General features: G+C 45.1%; 1 protein-coding gene across 4 annotated transcripts in view; it reads right to left on the bottom strand.

The window, feature by feature from the left end:
• Window positions 1-16797, bottom strand: part of galm (galactose mutarotase) — a 29670-nt gene extending 12873 nt beyond the window's left edge. For 2 of the 4 annotated variants that reach the window (XM_034552378.1, XM_034552381.1), the window contains exons 1-7: window positions 16699-16797; window positions 15738-15931; window positions 14716-14870; window positions 13024-13137; window positions 8765-8857; window positions 8298-8379; window positions 5250-5400 (exon numbers count right to left, since the gene is read on the bottom strand). In XM_034552378.1, coding sequence (XP_034408269.1) covers window positions 5250-5400; window positions 8298-8379; window positions 8765-8857; window positions 13024-13137; window positions 14716-14870; window positions 15738-15924 — 782 coding nt within the window. In that variant the 5' untranslated portion in view covers window positions 15925-15931; window positions 16699-16797. Of the gene's footprint in view, window positions 1-5249; window positions 5401-8297; window positions 8380-8764; window positions 8858-13023; window positions 13138-14715; window positions 14871-15737; window positions 15932-16523 lie in introns of all 4 variants that reach the window. The other 2 variants (XM_034552380.1, XM_034552379.1) reach the window with 2 other exon arrangements.
• Between the last annotated feature and the right edge of the window lie 1873 nt (window positions 16798-18670).

Raw genomic sequence — 18670 nt, 5'->3', positions numbered from 1 at the left:
ATTGTAGTGTGTGTGTGACGGTGTAGTGTGTGTGTCAGTGTAGTGTGTGTGACGGTGTAGTATGTGCGTGTCAGTGTAGTGTGTGTGTGACGGTGTAGTGTGTGTGTCAGTGTAGTGTGTGTGACGGTGTAGTGTGTGTGTGCCAGTGTAGTGTGTGTGTGACGGTGTAGTGTGTGTGTCAGTGTAGTGTGTGTGTGACGGTGTAGTGTGTGTGTGTCAGTGTAGTGTGTGTGACGGTGTAGTGTGTGTGTCAGTGTAGTGTGTGTGTGTGTCAGTGTAGTGTGTGTGTGTGTGTCAGTGTAGTGCGTGTGAGACGGTGTAGTGTGTGTGACTGTGTAGTGTGTGTGTGTGTGACAGTGTAGTGTGTGTGTGTCAGTGAAGTGTGCGTGTGACGGTGTAGTGTGTGTGACGGTGTAGTGCGTGTGTTAGTGTAGTATGTGTGTTAGTGTAGTGTGTGTTAGTGTAGTGTGCGTGTGACACTGTTGTGTGTTAGTGTAGTGTGCGTGTGACGGTGTAGTGTGTGCGTGTGACGTGTAGTGTGTGCATGTGATGGTGTAGTGTGTGTGTGACAGTGTAGTGTGTTAGTGTAGTGTGCGTGTGACGGTGTAGTGTGTGTGTCAGTGTAGTGTGCGTATGTCAGTGTAGTGTGTGTGTGACGGTGTAGTGTGTGTATGTCAGTGTAGTGTGTGTGTGACGGTGTAGTGTGTTTGTGTGACGGTGTAGTGTGTGTGTGTCAGTGTAGTGTGCGTGTGATAGTGTAGTGTGTGTGTGACGGTGTAGTGTGTGTGTTACGGTGTAGTGCGTGTGAGACGGTGTAGTGTGTGTGACTGTGTAGTGTGTGTGTGTGTGACAGTGTAGTGTGTGTGTGTCAGTGTAGTGCGTGTGAGACGGTGTAGTGTGTGTGACTGTGTAGTGTGTGTGTGTGTGTGTGTGACAGTGTAGTGTGTGTGTGTCAGTGTAGTGTGCGTGAGATGGTGTAGTGTGTGTGTGTGTCAGTGTAGTGTATGTGTGACGGTGCAGTGTGTGTGTGTCAGTGTAGTGTGTGTGTGTGACGGTGTAGTGTGTGTCAGTGTAGTGTATGTGTGACGGTGCAGTGTGTGTGTGTCAGTGTAGTGTGTGTGTGTGACGGTGTAGTGTGTGTCAGTGTAGTGTGTGTGTGTCAGTGTAGTGTGCGTGAGACGGTGTAGTGTGTGTGTGTCAGTGTAGTGTGTGTGTGACGGTGTAGTGTGTGTGTGTTGGTGTAGTGTGTGTGTGTGACGGTGTAGTGTGTGTGTGTGTCAGTGTAGTGTGTGTGTGACGGTGTAGTGTGTGTGTCAGTGAAGTGTGTGTGTGACGGTGTAGTGTGTGTGTGACGGTGTAGTGTGTGTGTGTCAATGTAGTGTGTGTGTGTGACGGTGTAGTGTGTGCGTGTCAGTGTAGTGTGTGTGTGACGGTGTAGTGTGTGTGACGGTGTAGTGTGTGTGTCAGTGTAGTGTGTGTGACGGTGTAGTATGTGCGTGTCAGTGTAGTGTGTGTGTGACGGTGTAGTGTGTGTGTGACGGTGTAGGGTGTGTGTGTCAGTGTAGTGTGTGTGTGACGGTGTAGTGTGTGTGTGTGTCAGTGTAGTGTGTGTGACGGTGTAGTGTGTGTGTGACGGTGTAGTGTGTGTGTGTCATTGTAGTGTGTGTGTGACGGTGTAGTGTGTGTGTCAGTGTAGTGTGTGTGACGGTGTAGTATGTGCGTGTCAGTGTAGTGTGTGTGTGACGGTGTAGTGTGTGTGTCAGTGTAGTGTGTGTGACGGTGTAGTGTGTGTGTGCCAGTGTAGTGTGTGTGTGACGGTGTAGTGTGTGTGTCAGTGTAGTGTGTGTGTGATGGTGTAGTGTGTCAGTGTAGTGTGTGACGGTGTAGTGTGTGTGTCAGTGTAGGTGTGTCAGTGTAGTGTGTGTGTGACGGTGTAGTGTGTGTGTGTGTGTCAGTGTAGTGTGTGTGTGACGGTGTAGTGTGTGTGTCAGTGTAGTGTGTGTGACGGTGTAGTGTGTGTGTGTCAGTGTAGGTGTGTCAGTGTAGTGTGTGTGTGTCAGTGTAGTGTGTGTGTGACGGTGTAGTGTGTGTGTGACGGTGTAGTGTGTGTGTGTGTCAGTGTAGTGTGTGTGACGGTGTAGTGTGTGTGTCAGTGTAGTGTGTGTGACGGTGTAGTGTGTGTGTGTCAGTGTAGTGTGTGTGTGTCAGTGTAGTGTGTGTGTCAGTGTAGTGTGTGTGTGTCAGTGTAGTGTGTGTGTCAGTGTAGTGTGTGTGTGTCAGTGTAGTGTGTGTGTCAGTGTAGTGTGTGTGTGTCAGTGTAGTGTGTGTGTGTCAGTGTAGTGTGTGTGTGACGGTGTAGTGTGTGTGTCAGTGTAGTGTGTGTGACGGTGTAGTGTGTGTGTGTCAGTGTTGTGTGTGTGTGTCAGTGTAGTGTGTGTGTCAGTGTAGTGTGTGTGTGACGGTGTAGTGTGTGTGTGTCAGTGTAGTGTGTGTGACGGTGTAGTGTGTGTGTGTCAGTGTAGTGTGTGTGACGGTGTAGTGTGTGTGTGTCAGTGTAGTGTGTCTGTGTCAGTGTAGTGTGTGTGTGTCAGTGTAGTGTGTGTGTGTCAGTGTAGTGTGTGTGTGTCAGTGTAGTGTGTGTGTCAGTGTAGTGTGTGTGTCAGTGTAGTGTGTGTGTGACGGTGTAGTGTGTGTGTCAGTGTAGTGTGTGTGACGGTGTAGTGTGTGTGTCAGTGTAGTGTGTGTGTGTCAGTGTAGTGTGTGTGTGTCAGTGTAGTGTGTGTGACGGTGTAGTGTGTGTGTGTCAGTGTAGTGTGTTTGTGTCAGTGTAGTGTGTGTGACGATGTAGTGTGTGTGTGTCAGTGTAGTGTGTGTGTGTCAGTGTAGTGTGTGTGTGTCAGTGTAGTGTGTGTGTGTGTGACGATGTAGTGTGTGTGTGTCAGTGTAGTGTGTGTGTGACGGTGTAGTGTGTGTGTCAGTGTAGTGTGTGTGACGGTGTAGTGTGTGTGTGTCAGTGTTGTGTGTGTGTGTCAGTGTAGTGTGTGTGTCAGTGTAGTGTGTGTGTGACGGTGTAGTGTGTGTGTGTCAGTGTAGTGTGTGTGACGGTGTAGTGTGTGTGTGTCAGTGTAGTGTGTGTGACGGTGTAGTGTGTGTGTGTCAGTGTAGTGTGTCTGTGTCAGTGTAGTGTGTGTGTGTCAGTGTAGTGTGTGTGTGTCAGTGTAGTGTGTGTGTGTCAGTGTAGTGTGTGTGTCAGTGTAGTGTGTGTGTCAGTGTAGTGTGTGTGTGACGGTGTAGTGTGTGTGTCAGTGTAGTGTGTGTGACGGTGTAGTGTGTGTGTCAGTGTAGTGTGTGTGTGTCAGTGTAGTGTGTGTGTGTCAGTGTAGTGTGTGTGACGGTGTAGTGTGTGTGTGTCAGTGTAGTGTGTTTGTGTCAGTGTAGTGTGTGTGACGATGTAGTGTGTGTGTGTCAGTGTAGTGTGTGTGTGTCAGTGTAGTGTGTGTGTGTCAGTGTAGTGTGTGTGTGTGTGACGATGTAGTGTGTGTGTGTCAGTGTAGTGTGTGTGACGGTGTAGTGTGTGTGTGTCAGTGTAGTGTGTGTGTGTCAGTGTAGTGTGTGTGTCAGTGTAGTGTGTGTGTGTCAGTGTAGTGTGTGTGTCAGTGTAGTGTGTGTGTGACGGTGTAGTGTGTGTGTGTCAGTGTAGTGTGTGTGAGTGTGTCAGTGTAGTGTGTGTGACGGTGTAGTGTGTGTGTCAGTGTAATGTGTGTGTGTCAGTGTAGTGTGTGTGTCAGTGTAGTGTGTGTGTGTCAGTGTAGTGTGTGTGACGGTGTAGTGTGTGTGTCAGTGTAGTGTGTGTGACGGTGTAGTGTGTGTGTGTCAGTGTAGTGTGTGTGTCAGTGTAGTGTGTCTGTGTCAGTGTAGTGTGTGTGTGTCAGTGTAGTGTGTGTGTCAGTGTAGTGTGTGTGTGTCAGTGTAGTGTGTCTGTGTCAGTGTAGTGTGTGTGTGACGGTGTAGTGTGTGTGTCAGTGTAGTGTGTGTGACGGTGTAGTGTGTGTGTCAGTGTAGTGTGTGTGTGTCAGTGTAGTGTGTGTGTCAGTGTAGTGTGTGTGACGGTGTAGTGTGTGTGTCAGTGTAGTGTGTGTGTGTCAGTGTAGTGTGTGTGTCAGTGTAGTGTGTGTGTGTCAGTGTAGTGTGTGTGTCAGTGTAGTGTGTGTGACGGTGTAGTGTGTGTGTCAGTGTAGTGTGTGTGTGTCAGTGTAGTGTGTGTGTGTCAGTGTAGTGTGTGTGACGGTGTAGTGTGTGTGTGTCAGTGTAGTGTGTGTGACGGTGTAGTGTGTGTGTGTCAGTGTAGTGTGTGTGACGGTGTAGTGTGTGTGTGTCAGTGTAGTGTGTCTGTGTCAGTGTAGTGTGTGTGTGTCAGTGTAGTGTGTGTGTGTCAGTGTAGTGTGTGTGTCAGTGTAGTGTGTGTGTCAGTGTAGTGTGTGTGTGACGGTGTAGTGTGTGTGTCAGTGTAGTGTGTGTGACGGTGTAGTGTGTGTGTGTCAGTGTAGTGTGTGTGTGTCAGTGTAGTGTGTGTGTGTCAGTGTAGTGTGTGTGACGGTGTAGTGTGTGTGTGTCAGTGTAGTGTGTGTGTCAGTGTAGTGTGTGTGTTTCAGTGTAGTGTGTGTGACGATGTAGTGTGTGTGTGTGTCAGTGTAGTGTGTGTGTGTGTGACGATGTAGTGTGTGTGTGTCAGTGTAGTGTGTGTGTGTCAGAGTAGTGTGTGTGTGTCAGTGTAGTGTGTGTGTGTCAGTGTAGTGTGTGTGTGTCAGTGTAGTGTGTGTGTCAGTGTAGTGTGTGTGTCAGTGTAGTGTGTGTGTGACGGTGTAGTGTGTGTGTCAGTGTAGTGTGTGTGACGGTGTAGTGTGTGTGTGTCAGTGTAGTGTGTGTGTGTCAGTGTAGTGTGTGTGACGATGTAGTGTGTGTGTGTCAGTGTAGTGTGTGTGTGTCAGTGTAGTGTGTGTGTGTCAGTAAAGTGTGTGTGTGTCAGTGTAGTGTGTGTGTGTCAGTGTAGTGTGTGTGTGTCAGTGTAGTGTGTGTGTGTCAGTGTAGTGTGTGTGTCAGTGTAGTGTGTGTGTGTCAGTGTAGTGTGTGTGACGGTGTAGTGTGTGTGTCAGTGTAGTGTGTGTGACGGTGTAGTGTGTGTGTGTCAGTGTAGTGTGTGTGTGTCAGTGTAGTGTGTGTGTGTCAGTAAAGTGTCGTCTGCAGCTCACCTGGCAGCGTGTCTCTCGGCCCAGTCGTCCCCAGTTGATGACAGACAGAAATTGTGGTCAAACCCCGGGCCTGGGAGTTCCTTCAGCCGGGGGCCAATCAGAACAGGCTTCCTGAGGTCAAAGGGCGTGCCATCCACTCGTCTGATCTCTCCTGCAGATGGATTAGGTTATTGATTGGTGATCGTGTATCACTGAACTAAGGTTAGATGTTGAGACACTGGGTAACGGCAGCCTTGAGCTAACCAGCGGGTGCCCTGCTCACATGCACTAACTTTCACTCACATGCACTAAAAGGCACTCGGCCGGCCAGTGAGCCGCTCTGAAATCAACACACACACAGAGAGAGAGACTTCATTCTGTTTCAGGTAGAATAATACTTCTACCAGCCTGAACATCAATACTGTGATGCATTTATCATGTTTTTATTTTTACAAAATGTATCAAAACACTGGCGAAGAGGTAGATGATGACAAGAATACACCTGAAGAATATATAAATCATACAATCTAAACTAAAAACACGATTACTGAGCTTGTTTACAGGATATTTAGCCGAGGCTGGTCGATAGAGGGAACCATGAAGGGCATCTTTGGATGGATGGCAAAACAACACTGAATGGAAATGCTATCGACTCTTTCAGCACATGAAGAATTCATAAACAGTTACTGATTTATTTGGGACCAATTTTAAACCAATGACTGGCCTGAAAACAAATAAAATAGACAAACAAAGCGTATTGATGGCTGCAGGTCCCTGTACCGATAGCTCTGTTAGCGTCTAACTTCACTCCCACACAGCTCACTCAGTGGGCAGCTTACATCATCATTCTGAGAAAGCTCCGTTTTACAGAACGACACCACCGAGCCAGCCTTTTCTCATGTTACTGCTTCAGAGAAAAAGAAGAAACAGCCCTCCACTGTGAACTCTGCATAGCACGCGACCAATTGCATGTTTTGAAGTCGTGTTCACGTTCGAGGTGGATTTCCATCCTGATTTCAAACAAACAGCCATTAGCTCCTCCGTCTCCCAGGAAACCAAAAGCTAATTGCAGAGTAATGAGACCGTTGGTCTGACGGAGCATGAAGGAACACACTCCCACACAACAGCACAATAGTTCCACACCTCTGTATGGAAAGCACCATAATTACAGCACGTGGTGAAGAAGGATTCCTCATACAGGCAGAGGAGAGGAGGAGTGAACCACCAGTTATCTGGAACAACAGGACCGACCTCTTGAAATAGAAACACAGGCAGAACCAGAAAGACTCTTTGAACACCAGCGTTCAGCTGTGGACTCCAAGAACAAGATATAATAATGATAGACTCCAGCGTAGCTTCACCATGTCGCGTGTAATGCTACTTCAAGAAGATACATTTCATATCGCAGAAGACGCATTATAGACACTACCATTCACAATCCATGGAGCAAGTTGCCTTTCAACTTTAAATGTTGAATAATACCATTAATGTATGATAGATGTGAAAAGATAACCCAACTGTATCGCAAATATCAGCTGAGGTCTCATTCATTTCATTTTGAAAAACTAGATCCATCTCGAGTTTCCTGTAAACATCCAGTGACTTCTGTGTGCTTTTATTTTGAAAATAAAACAAGCCTCACCCTGAGCTTCCTGTTAGGATACTAATGCTTTAAGAAGACCAGCGCCCCATTTCTCGTGGCTAACGTGTTTAGCGGGATAATTTTCCAGATGAGATTACACAAGCGAGGCTTTTCGGTTCCTCGAAGCAAGTTTGGCAAAATCACCATAGCAACACATCCAAACATGTGAACCTGCTCCAGCACAGGCTCATTCAGTCTAGCTGGATAATCTGGCCACGCCCCCTGAAGAAAATGACAGCTCACTTCCTCATTGATGAAGTGATATTAGTTATATTAACGTTTCATAGGGAGAGAGTTCTTATGACGTGATGATGACTTCCTGTACGAGCGCTATCCATTCTGTCCTCAAGGAATCAATTATTACAGACCTTCTGGAGCCTACATTGAACACCACATTGACTGACTCACAGACTGTATGCAGAGCCTTGTGGTACATTGTTCAACTATCCTGATTACTGAAGTCTGGTTCAACTATCCTGATGTGTTTATGTTGTCTAATTGCTTGATGAACAGGTGTTTCTGTTGTTTACCTGCTTGGTGAACAGGTGTTTCTGTTTACATGCTTGATGAACAGGTGTTTCTGTTGTCTAATTGCTTGATGAACAGGTGTTTCTGTTTACCTGCTTGGTGAACAGGTGTTTCTGTTGTTTACCTGCTTGGTGAACAGGTGTTTCTGTTTACATGCTTGATGAACAGGTGTTTCTGTTTACATGCTTGATGAACAGGTGTTTCTGTTGTTTACCTGCTTGGTGAACAGGTGTTTCTGTTGTTTACCTGCTTGATGTACAGGTGTTTCTGTTTACATGCTTGATGAACAGGTGTTTCTGTTTACATGCTTGATGAACAGGTGTTTCTGTTGTTTACCGGCTTGATGAACAGGTGTTTATGTTGTTTACCGGCTTGATGAACAGGTGTTTCTGTTGTTTACCTGCTTGATGAACAGGTGTTTCTGTTGTCTAATTGCTTGATGAACAGGTGTTTCTGTTGTCTAATTGCTTGATGAACAGGTGTTTCTGTTGTTTACCTGCTTGATGAACAGGTGTTTCTGTTGTTTACCTGCTTGATGAACAGGTGTTTCTGTTGTTTACCTGCTTGATGAACAGGTGTTTCTGTTTACCTGCTTGATGAACAGGTGTTTCTGTTTACCTGCTTGATGAACAGGTGTTTCTGTTGTTTACATGCTTGATGAACAGGTGTTTCTGTTTACCTGCTTGATGAACAGGTGTTTCTGTTGTTTACATGCTTGATGAACAGGTGTTTCTGTTGTTTACCTGCTTGATGAACAGGTGTTTCTGTTGTTTACCTGCTTGATGAACAGGTGTTTCTGTTGTTTACCTGCTTGATGAACAGGTGTTTCACACCTTTCCATAAATCCCTTTCTCAAAGCCGGGTTCATTTTGTTGTGAGAGAACACACAAATCTTTTACCTGTTGGAATCGATGTGTCGTCTACAGGCAGGAAGCACTGAGCAGTGATGGACACCTGATGGTCGTAGATATCTGCTGCCCCCTACACACACACACACACACACACACACACACACACGTTATATTAAGTAAGATGTGTGTGTAAGAGTGAAGCCAAAGAGGTGAGAAAACCACGTGACAGTTGCCAGATGGAGGTCAAGGAGCAGAACATGAGCCCTCAGGAGGGTTTGGCTCTTCTCTCTGGGGACCTCAGGGTCCTGGACTACGGAGCATTGAGTTACTTTGCTGTTCTTTCTTTTCAAAAAGGATCTCAATACATCTCAATTGAGTAGTAAGCTCATCCTTCCCCTTGTGGTGCCTCCTCCCTCTCAGCGGGTCCTTCTCCACTAAAGATGATCAGAATGAAACTGTCTTCATCGTTCTCTGTCCGTGACGTATTGATCATACAGCTGATCATGAGCTCTTACCTGTCCCGATAGGTTGAAGTAGGAGTGGTTGGTGAGGTTGATGGGGGTGGTCTTGGTGGACCGGGCTTGGTATTCAGTGGTTAGCGTTTCCCCCTGAACACAAACTACATTTTACTAAACACAAAAACTGGATTATTAAAGCTCCTACGAGGAACCTGCATGTTGTGTTGCTTGTGGATAAAAGTGGGAGTGTCTCCAGAGTCTCTTTAGAAATGCTCTAATTTTACTGCAGCAGGCTCTGACAGTGTGCGACATGCAGACCTGGTTCTGGTTCTCCCGTGACCCCCTTCCCTCCAATGTGGCCTGGGCCTCCAGTATGGGTATGGGTGTTGGCTCCCAGAGAGGAGATGCTGATAACAGGCCTGATAACAGGCATGAAGGCCTGATAACAGTCATGAAGACCTGATAGCAGGCATGAAGACCTGATAACAGGCATGAAGGCCTGATAACAGGCATGAAGACCTGATAGCAGGCATGAAGACCTGATAGCAGGCATGAAGACCTGATAGCAGGCATGAAGACCTGATAGCAGGCATGAAGATCTGATAACAGGCATGAAGACCTGATAGCAGGCATGAAGACCTGATAACAGGCATGAAGATCTGATAACAGGCATGAAGACCTGATAGCAGGCATGAAGACCTGATAACAGGCATGAAGACCTGATAACAGGCATGAAGACCTGATAGCAGGCATGAAGACCTGATAACAGGCATGAAGGCCTGATAACAGGCATGAAGACCTGATTACAGGCATGAAGATCTGATAACAGGCATGAAGACCTGATAGCAGGCATGAAGACCTGATAGCAGGCATGAAGATCTGATAACAGGCATGAAGACCTGATAGCAGGCATGAAGACCTGATAGCAGGCATGAAGATCTGATAACAGGCATGAAGACCTGATAGCAGGCATGAAGACCTGATAGCAGGCATGAAGACCTGATAGCAGGCATGAAGATCTGATAACAGGCATGAAGACCTGATAGCAGGCATGAAGACCTGATAACAGGCATGAAGACCTGATAACAGGCATGAAGACCTGATAGCAGGCATGAAGACCTGATAACAGGCATGAAGGCCTGATAACAGGCATGAAGACCTGATAGCAGGCATGAAGACCTGATAGCAGGCATGAAGACCTGATAACAGGCATGAAGACCTGATAGCAGGCATGAAGACCTGATAGCAGGCATGAAGACCTGATAGCAGGCATGAAGACCTGATAACAGGCATGAAGACCTGATTACAGGCATGAAGACCTGATAACAGGTATTAAGACCTGATAACAGGCATGAAGACCTGATAACAGGCATGAAGACCTGATAACAGGTATTAAGACCTGATAACAGGCATGAAGACCTGATAACAGGCATGAAGACCTGATAACAGGCATGAAGACCTGATAACAGGTATTAAGACCTGATAACAGGCATGAAGACCTGATAACAGGCATGAAGACCTGATAACAGGTATTAAGACCTGGTAACAGGCATGAAGACCTGATAACAGGCATGAAGACCTGATTACAGGCATGAAGACCTGATAACAGGCATGAAGACCTGATAACAGGTATTAAGACCTGGTAACAGGCATGAAGACCTGATAACAGGTATTAAGACCTGATAACAGTTATGAAGACCTGATTACAGGCATGAAGACCTGATAACAGGCATTAAGACCTGATTACAGGCATGAAGACCTGATAACAGGCATGAAGACCTGATAACAGGCATGAAGACCTGATAACAGGTATTAAGACCTGATTACAGGCATGAAGACCTGATAACAGGCATGAAGACCTGATAACAGGCATGAAGACCTGATAACAGGCCTGATAACAGGCATGAAGACCTGATAACAGGCCTGATAACAGGCATGAAGACCTGATAACAGGTATTAAGACCTGATTACAGGCATGAAGACCTGATAACAGGCATGAAGACCTGATAACAGGCATTAAGACCTGATTACAGGCATGAAGACCTGATAACAGGCATGAAGACCTGATAACAGGCATGAAGACCTGATAACAGGCATGTAGACCTGATTACAGGCATGAAGACCTGATAACAGGCATGAAGACCTGATTACAGGCATGAAGACCTGATTACAGGCATGAAGACCTGATAACAGACCTGATAACAGGTATTAAGACCTGATAACAGTTATGAAGACCTGATAACAGGCATGTAGACCTGATTACAGGCATGAAGACCTGATAACAGGTATTAAGACCTGATTACAGGTATTAAGACCTGATTACAGGCATGAAGACCTGATAACAGGCATGAAGACCTGGTAACAGGCATGAAGACCTGATAACAGGCATGAAGACCTGATAACAGGCATGAAGACCTGATAACAGGCATGAAGACCTGATAACGGGCATGAAGACCTGATTACAGGCATGAAGACCGGATTACAGGCATGAAGACCTGATTACAGGCATGAAGACCTGATAACAGGCATGAAGACCTGATAACAGGCCTGATAACAGGCATGAAGACCTGATAACAGGCATGAAGACCTGATAACAGGCCTGATAACAGGCATGAAGACCTGATAACAGGTATTAAGACCTGATAACAGGCATGAAGACCTGATTACAGGCATGAAGACCTGATAACAGGCATGAAGACCTGGTAACAGGCATGAAGACCTGATTACAGGCATGAAGACCTGATAACAGGCATGAAGACCTGATAACAGTTATGAAGACCTGATTACAGGCATGAAGACCTGATTACAGGCATGAAGACCTGATAACAGGTATTAAGACCTGATAACAGGTATTAAGACCTGATAGCAGGCATGAAGACCTGATTACAGGCATGAAGACCTGATAACAGGTATTAAGACCTGATAGCAGGCATGAAGACCTGATTACAGGCATGAAGACCTGATAACAGGTATTAAGACCTGATAACAGGCATGAAGACCTGATAACAGGCATGAAGACCTGATAACAGGTATTAAGACCTGATAGCAGGCATGAAGACCTGATTACAGGCATGAAGACCTGATAACAGGCATGAAGACCTGATTACAGGCATGAAGACCTGATAACAGGTATTAAGACCTGATTACAGGCATGAAGACCTGATAACAGGCATGAAGACCTGATAACAGGTATTAAGACCTGATTACAGGCATGAAGACCTGATAACAGGCATGAAGACCTGATTACAGGCATGAAGACCTGATAACAGGTATTAAGACCTGATTACAGGTATTAAGACCTGATTACAGGCATGAAGACCTGATAACAGGTATTAAGACCTGATAACAGGTATTAAGACCTGATTACAGGTATTAAGACCTGATTACAGGCATGAAGACCTGATTACAGGCATGAAGACCTGATAACAGACCTGATAACAGGCATGAAGACCTGATTACAGGCATGAAGACCTGATAACAGACCTGATTACAGGCATGAAGACCTGATAACAGGCATGAAGACCTGATTACAGGCATGAAGACCTGATAACAGGTATGAAGACCTGATAACAGGCATGAAGACCTGATAACAGGCATGAAGACCTGATAACAGACCTGATAACAGGCATTAAGACCTGATAGCAGGCATGTAGACCTGATAACAGGCATGAAGACCTGATAACAGACATGTAGACCTGATAACAAGCATGAAGACCTGATAACAGGCATGTAGACCTGATAACAGGCATGAAGACCTGATAACAGGCATGAAGACCTGATAACAGGCATGAAGACCTGATAACAGACCTGATAACAGGCATTAAGACCTGATAGCAGGCATGTAGACCTGATAACAGGCATGAAGACCTGATAACAGGCATGTAGACCTGATAACAGGCATGAAGACCTGATAACAGGCATGTAGACCTGATAACAGGCATGTAGACCTGATAACAGGCATGAAGACCTGATAACAGGCATGAAGACCTGATAACAGGCCTGATAACAGGCATGAAGACCTGATAACAGGCATGAAGACCTGATAACAGACCTGATAACAGGCATGAAGACCTGATAACAGACCTGATAACAGCCATGAAGACCTGATAACAGACCTGATAACAGCCATGAAGACCTGATAACAGGCATGTAGACCTGATAACAGGCATTAAGAATGACTCAAATGGAATTCTCTTTGGTGGTCTCGTGGTGTAGGGTTTGCCTAGGGTTAGGGTTGACCTTTGATCAAACTAAACATAATACAACCAGTTCATAACCAGTTAAAGGTTCCTCCCAATAACTCCAGGTGTTCTTACCTGGAGGGTGTAGGACACAGAGACCTGGACCTCTCCAGGATAACCCTGGTCTCCATCTGGACTGGTGAGACTCAGCTGTACACCACCTTCCACTGCTGCAGCAAGCCAGACAGCCTGAAGACACACACTCATATGTACAGTACAGCATTTACAGATGCAGGGTTGTAAAGTGGAAGTTGTCATTGTTATTGTTAAGAGATCAATAACAGCGTATGTAAAATAAAACACTCTTACAGGAAGCACAGAGGTCACAGTGGATATGCACCTGTTTCTCAGGAGTAAATACCCACCTGCTGAGAGACTGTTGTCTCTCAGCTTTAGCGTGACACACAGAGGGAGAGGGCCGTCAATGCCTCTATGATAGATATGCTCTAAATGTAGCACCTTTAAACATTCATAGACTTCTATACAACCAGAGGAGTCGCCCGCTGGTGGTCAGGAGAGAGAATGCAGCTTTAACACATAAAGCATAGACTTCTATACAACCAGAGGAGTCACCCCCTGGTGGTCAGGAGAGAGAATGCAGCTTTAACACATGAAGCATGGACTTCTATACAACCAGAGGAGTCGCCCCCTGGTGGTCAGGAGAGAGAATGCAGCTTTAACACATCTTGCATAGACTTCTATACAACCAGAGGAGTCGCCCCCTGGTGGTCAGGAGAGAGAATGCAGCTTTAACACATGAAGCATAGACTTCTATACAACCAGAGGAGTCGCCCCCTGGTGGTCAGGAGAGAGAATGCAGCTTTAACACATGAAGCATAGACTTCTATACAACCAGAGGAGTCGCCCCCCTGGTGGTCAGGAGAGAGAATGCAGCTTTAACACATGAAGCATAGACTTCTTAACAACCAGAGGAATCGTCCCCTTGTGGTCAGGAGAGAGAATGCAGCTTTAACACATGAAGCATAGACTTCTATACAACCAGAGGAGTCGCCCCCTGGTGGTCAGGAGAGAGAATGCAGCTTTAACACATGAAGCATAGACTTCTATACAACCAGAGGAGTTCTGTTACATTATGATGCGTTCAGGCTCTGTTCAGTTAAAATAAGTACTGGCTGGAGGTAATTTATCATGATGTGTTCAAATGTAATCTGGTCAAATGTAGTGTTGGTGATAAACTAGAATAAATCCAGTTTGAAGGATATGTTTTCACATGCATCCATAATATATATTTGAGATGAATTATGAGCTTTTTACAATAAGCTCTAATAATGCATCAGAAAAACTACTAATGACAAGGTTTGTTTTAATCTTTAAAAAAATACAATATGATATTTGCTTATCATTTCAATTTTGTTTTTATAAAGAAAAAAATACTCTAAATTACTATAACAAAGGATAACATTTATTAATTGTGATGGTTTTGGGACGGTGGCCCAAAAAAATGATCTCCGGATCCTTGTAGACCAAAACCACAAAGGGATCCATCAATCATCAATAATTAGTGATCAGGGCTCCAAACGTTATATTTACTCAATTCTTTTCCGATCTGTGATCCACTTGGATCCACCATGGATAACATACTCAATTTAATAAAACCACCTGTATCTGTTTATGTGTTCTTCATGGTTTCTACTGAGGGAGATGGCTCAGGGCAGACTGCCTCAGACTGGAGTCACGTGACACTCGTCACGCTCTCACGTTCCTGGTTCATCCGCTTCCACTTGTGTTCTCAGCCTTCAGCCGTACCTTGTTGAAGCCCCGCAGCCCCCCGTGCAGCGCGTTGGGTCCGTTATTGACATCCAGTCGGTGCTCTTTCCCCTCCACCACAAAGCGTCCCAGAGCGATCCTGTTGGCCACGCGGCCCACCACGGCTCCCAGGTACCGCCGGTCTGACACGTAACCTGGCAACACAACACAGCGTACTCTTCTTCACCCTCACCAACGCAACGCTTGATCTCCTCACTTACTCTCCGAGCGCTTTCCGGAAACATCTCCCACTGCTGTTCTACCAAATGCGACTCGATGAAGTGTTACTGACATTTAAAGCCACCAAACAAAGGGCAGAATGCAGCTGGCGAACGGCAGCTTCTGAGATGATGAATAAGTCGTGACGTCTCACGATTTTGAGTTTCAATCTATGGACAGCGGGTCAAACAGATGCCTGATGTATTTGTAATTTTCTTTTGCTAAAACAAATAAACCGTTATGACGTGTGGCCCCATGTAACCTCCTCACAATAAACTACGGTACGAAACAACCATCACAGTCAAATGTGACCTTATTACATTAGTTGTTAAGTAGTAATGTCATCTCAAGATAACCATGAGATTACATTATTTTAATTTGCTTATTGTGTTAAACAAAAACAGACAGAGCACAAGAGTAAATGTGTCTTTGCCCCCCCCCCTTCCCCACAGATAGTGACTCATACTTTATTTTTACAAACATTTCATCTGCTTTCCATCTATTCAATTGTCTATATTACATGTTCAGCTGGGCGTGGGAGGAGAACCGTATGAAGCGATGAAGGCTGTGTTCGTAGCACCGGAAAGCACGTCACTACTTTCACCTCTGGTTTAAACTAAGAGGCCTACTTATTTTATGTGATTTGAAATGGATCATCAAAGCAAAACAGACTATGAGAACGAACCCGGGGAAGAACACAGCTGGAAGTGAGCTTCTCGTAATTTATATTAAATACGTCATCTTACAAACAGCATGAATGTGAGTTTGATTCTTTTAATGCAGACATATCTTCCTTCCTGTACCTTCCAGGTCATCGTAGCCCAGGACTACGTCTTCCAGGCGGCCATCCCTCCCTCTGCTGCACACGGACCTGATGATGGCGCCCAGGGTCAGGACCTCCACGCGCACCAGGGAGGACTGGAGGACCCACAGGTCCACACGGCCCAGCCCGACCACCTCTCCCCACTGCTGATGGCTCACCTGAGTCATCCTGGACCTCACCACGACAACAACAACAACAACGTTACCTTCACATTACTCGGAAAACGTTCTTTCCCCTCAAACTCTCACCCTACAGCTAAAGTTACATCTGCTTTGGTCGTGCACCTCTGGAATCACGTGAGTTTTCTGATAAAAGCTCTATTTACATGTCTGGATCAACAAAGAAGAACAAATAGCCTTTCTGGGCTTTAGAAACAGGTAAATCAAATAGTTTACAGGATGTTCACCTTTGTTTCTTCATAATGCCTTTATTTTTACATTTTCATTCATTCTTAAATGTAAACGTACTATGTCCTGCCTTGCTATTTTATTTTATTGTATACATGTAAACATGGTTGCTGCTGCTTCACTAAACGCCCCCCTGGGGATGAATACAGTGATATCTTGAGATATGAGTTTATAGATAATAACAAAGCCTCCTCGTCACGGTGGAGGTTGGTTTACGGTGTTTTTCCGGTTACACCTACAGACAATGTTCTTAACCCAGAGTTACTCGTCTGGTTAGTGCGCCCTCTGGCGTTCCGGAGAATAACGCAGCTCAGAGTACAACCACCGCTTTAGTTAGACCACCTCACACGTCTCTTTACCCGGGTTAACTCAGGCTACCGCTTAGCGTGGAGGCTGTGACGTCATGACGTGAGTCACCTCAACAAGAGGCAACCGGAAACGGTCACACAGGCAACAACAACAGCTACTGTCAACGTGTCTTTGTAATCAACAAACATGACAAACTATTATCTGTACCGCTCCACTGTCGCTCACCTCGAGACAGTTCGCCAGAACGAGTCACGTGAGCGTGGACGACGACTTGTTTACTTCCGGCTTCCTTCTTCTTCTTCCTGCTATATTGGCGGATCGCAAACCAACGTAAACGGTGCACTGCGCCACCTACTGGACCGGATGTGTAGATGCATCAAGAATCACAGTCCGAGTGTGGAGCGGGAGACACACACACAGATCCCACACACACACACACACACACACACACACACACACACACACAACCACTCACACACACACACACACACACACACACACACACACACATACACATTCTCTTTATTGTTCCTGTTGCTCTGAGATAATTAATTAGGATATTGTGCACTTTCCCAAAAGATGTAACATTATGTGTTCTATTGATCAGTTGTGATATTGATTACCTTGTACCTATTGGTAATATATGTTTGACAGTTTATATTACAGTGTGTGTGTTGTCCAGTTGGGTGTTTGCCTATTATTATTATTATTATTATTATTATTATTATTGGTTTAATCCTGTATTTCCAATATTCTCAGTTGAAGAACTTTCCAATAAAAGCCTTCCTTGCACAGGTTAAGTTCTTCATCACCAATGTGAAGCTTTGTGGTTGTGTTTATTTTATCAGCAGGGAAAAACTAATATGAATCATCCATGAGTCACCCTCACCCTATCGTGTCAACATATTGATGAGAATAAGCTCAACACATTTCAGATTCATTTATTTAATTAAAAATAGACCAATAGACACCTTTTCGGGGAAGACATTGTATAACTTTATTATTTTCTATTTAGAACAAATGTCAAAAATGCCCTCCCTGAAAAATATATAGATTTGTTCACAAATTTAAAGTGATTTCTAGTTATGTATACTGAATATGTCGATACAGATTTAACATAAAACATTATAGCAGAACTGCTGCTTCATTTCCATTGCCAGATTATTCACTTCATTTTGTGTAGACCACACATGCTCACCATTGCTTCTGGTTACTCAAGTATAAATGCACACTGAATTGCTTAGAGCACACTTATATATATTGTATATACACATATTTAATGACTGCAAATCAATAATGTTGTGGATGTGGGCTCTTCACATTGTGCTTCTAGGATTTCTCTGTGAGATGGAGACTATAACATCCTACAGGAAACTTTCTTTAGAGAGGTGGATATTACTGTTATGCTGGAGGTGCATGGTCAGGCAATTGGATAATTGGTAAATTGTTTAGATTGTAGCAAAATAATTACAGCAAAATGAATAAAAAGTTTGTAAAAAAACCTTTACCAATCATAGTCCTTGTCTAACCTCAACCATTCTAGGCCAACGTCTTACCCTCAATAATTCAAGGGAAATGCTTAACCCCAACCATTCAAGGTCAAAACTTAACATCAACAATTCAAGGTCAATGCCTAACCTCAACCACTGGAGGACAATGCCTAACCTCAACCACCGGAGGACAATGCCTAACCTCAACCACTGGAGGACAATGCCTAACCTTAAACATTGGAGGACAATGCCTAACCTCAACCACTGGAGGACAATGCCTAACCTCAACCACTGGAGGACAATGCCTAACCTTAAACATTGGAGGACAATGCCTAACCTTAAACATTGGAGGACAATGCCTAACCTCAACCACTGGAGGACAATGCCTAACCTTAAACATTGGAGGACAATGCCGAACCTCAACCATTGGAGGACAATGCCTAACCTCAACCACTGGAGGACAATGCCTAACCTCAACCATTGGAGGACAATGCCTAACCTCAACCACTGGAGGACAATGCCTAACCTCAACCACTGGAGGACAATGCCTAACCTCTGCCTAACCTCAACCACTGGAGGACAATGCCTAACCTCAACCACTGGAGGACAATGCCTAACCTCAACCACTGGAGGACAATGCCTAACCTCTGCCTAACCTCAACCACTGGAGGACAATGCCTAACCTCAACCACTGGAGGACAATGCCT

This window comes from Cyclopterus lumpus, chromosome 15, assembly GCF_009769545.1.
Source record: "Cyclopterus lumpus isolate fCycLum1 chromosome 15, fCycLum1.pri, whole genome shotgun sequence".
Classification (NCBI taxonomy): Eukaryota; Metazoa; Chordata; class Actinopteri; order Perciformes; family Cyclopteridae; genus Cyclopterus; species Cyclopterus lumpus.
Note: the sequence above shows the minus strand (reverse complement) of the source record. Positions and strands in the feature narration are given on the sequence as shown.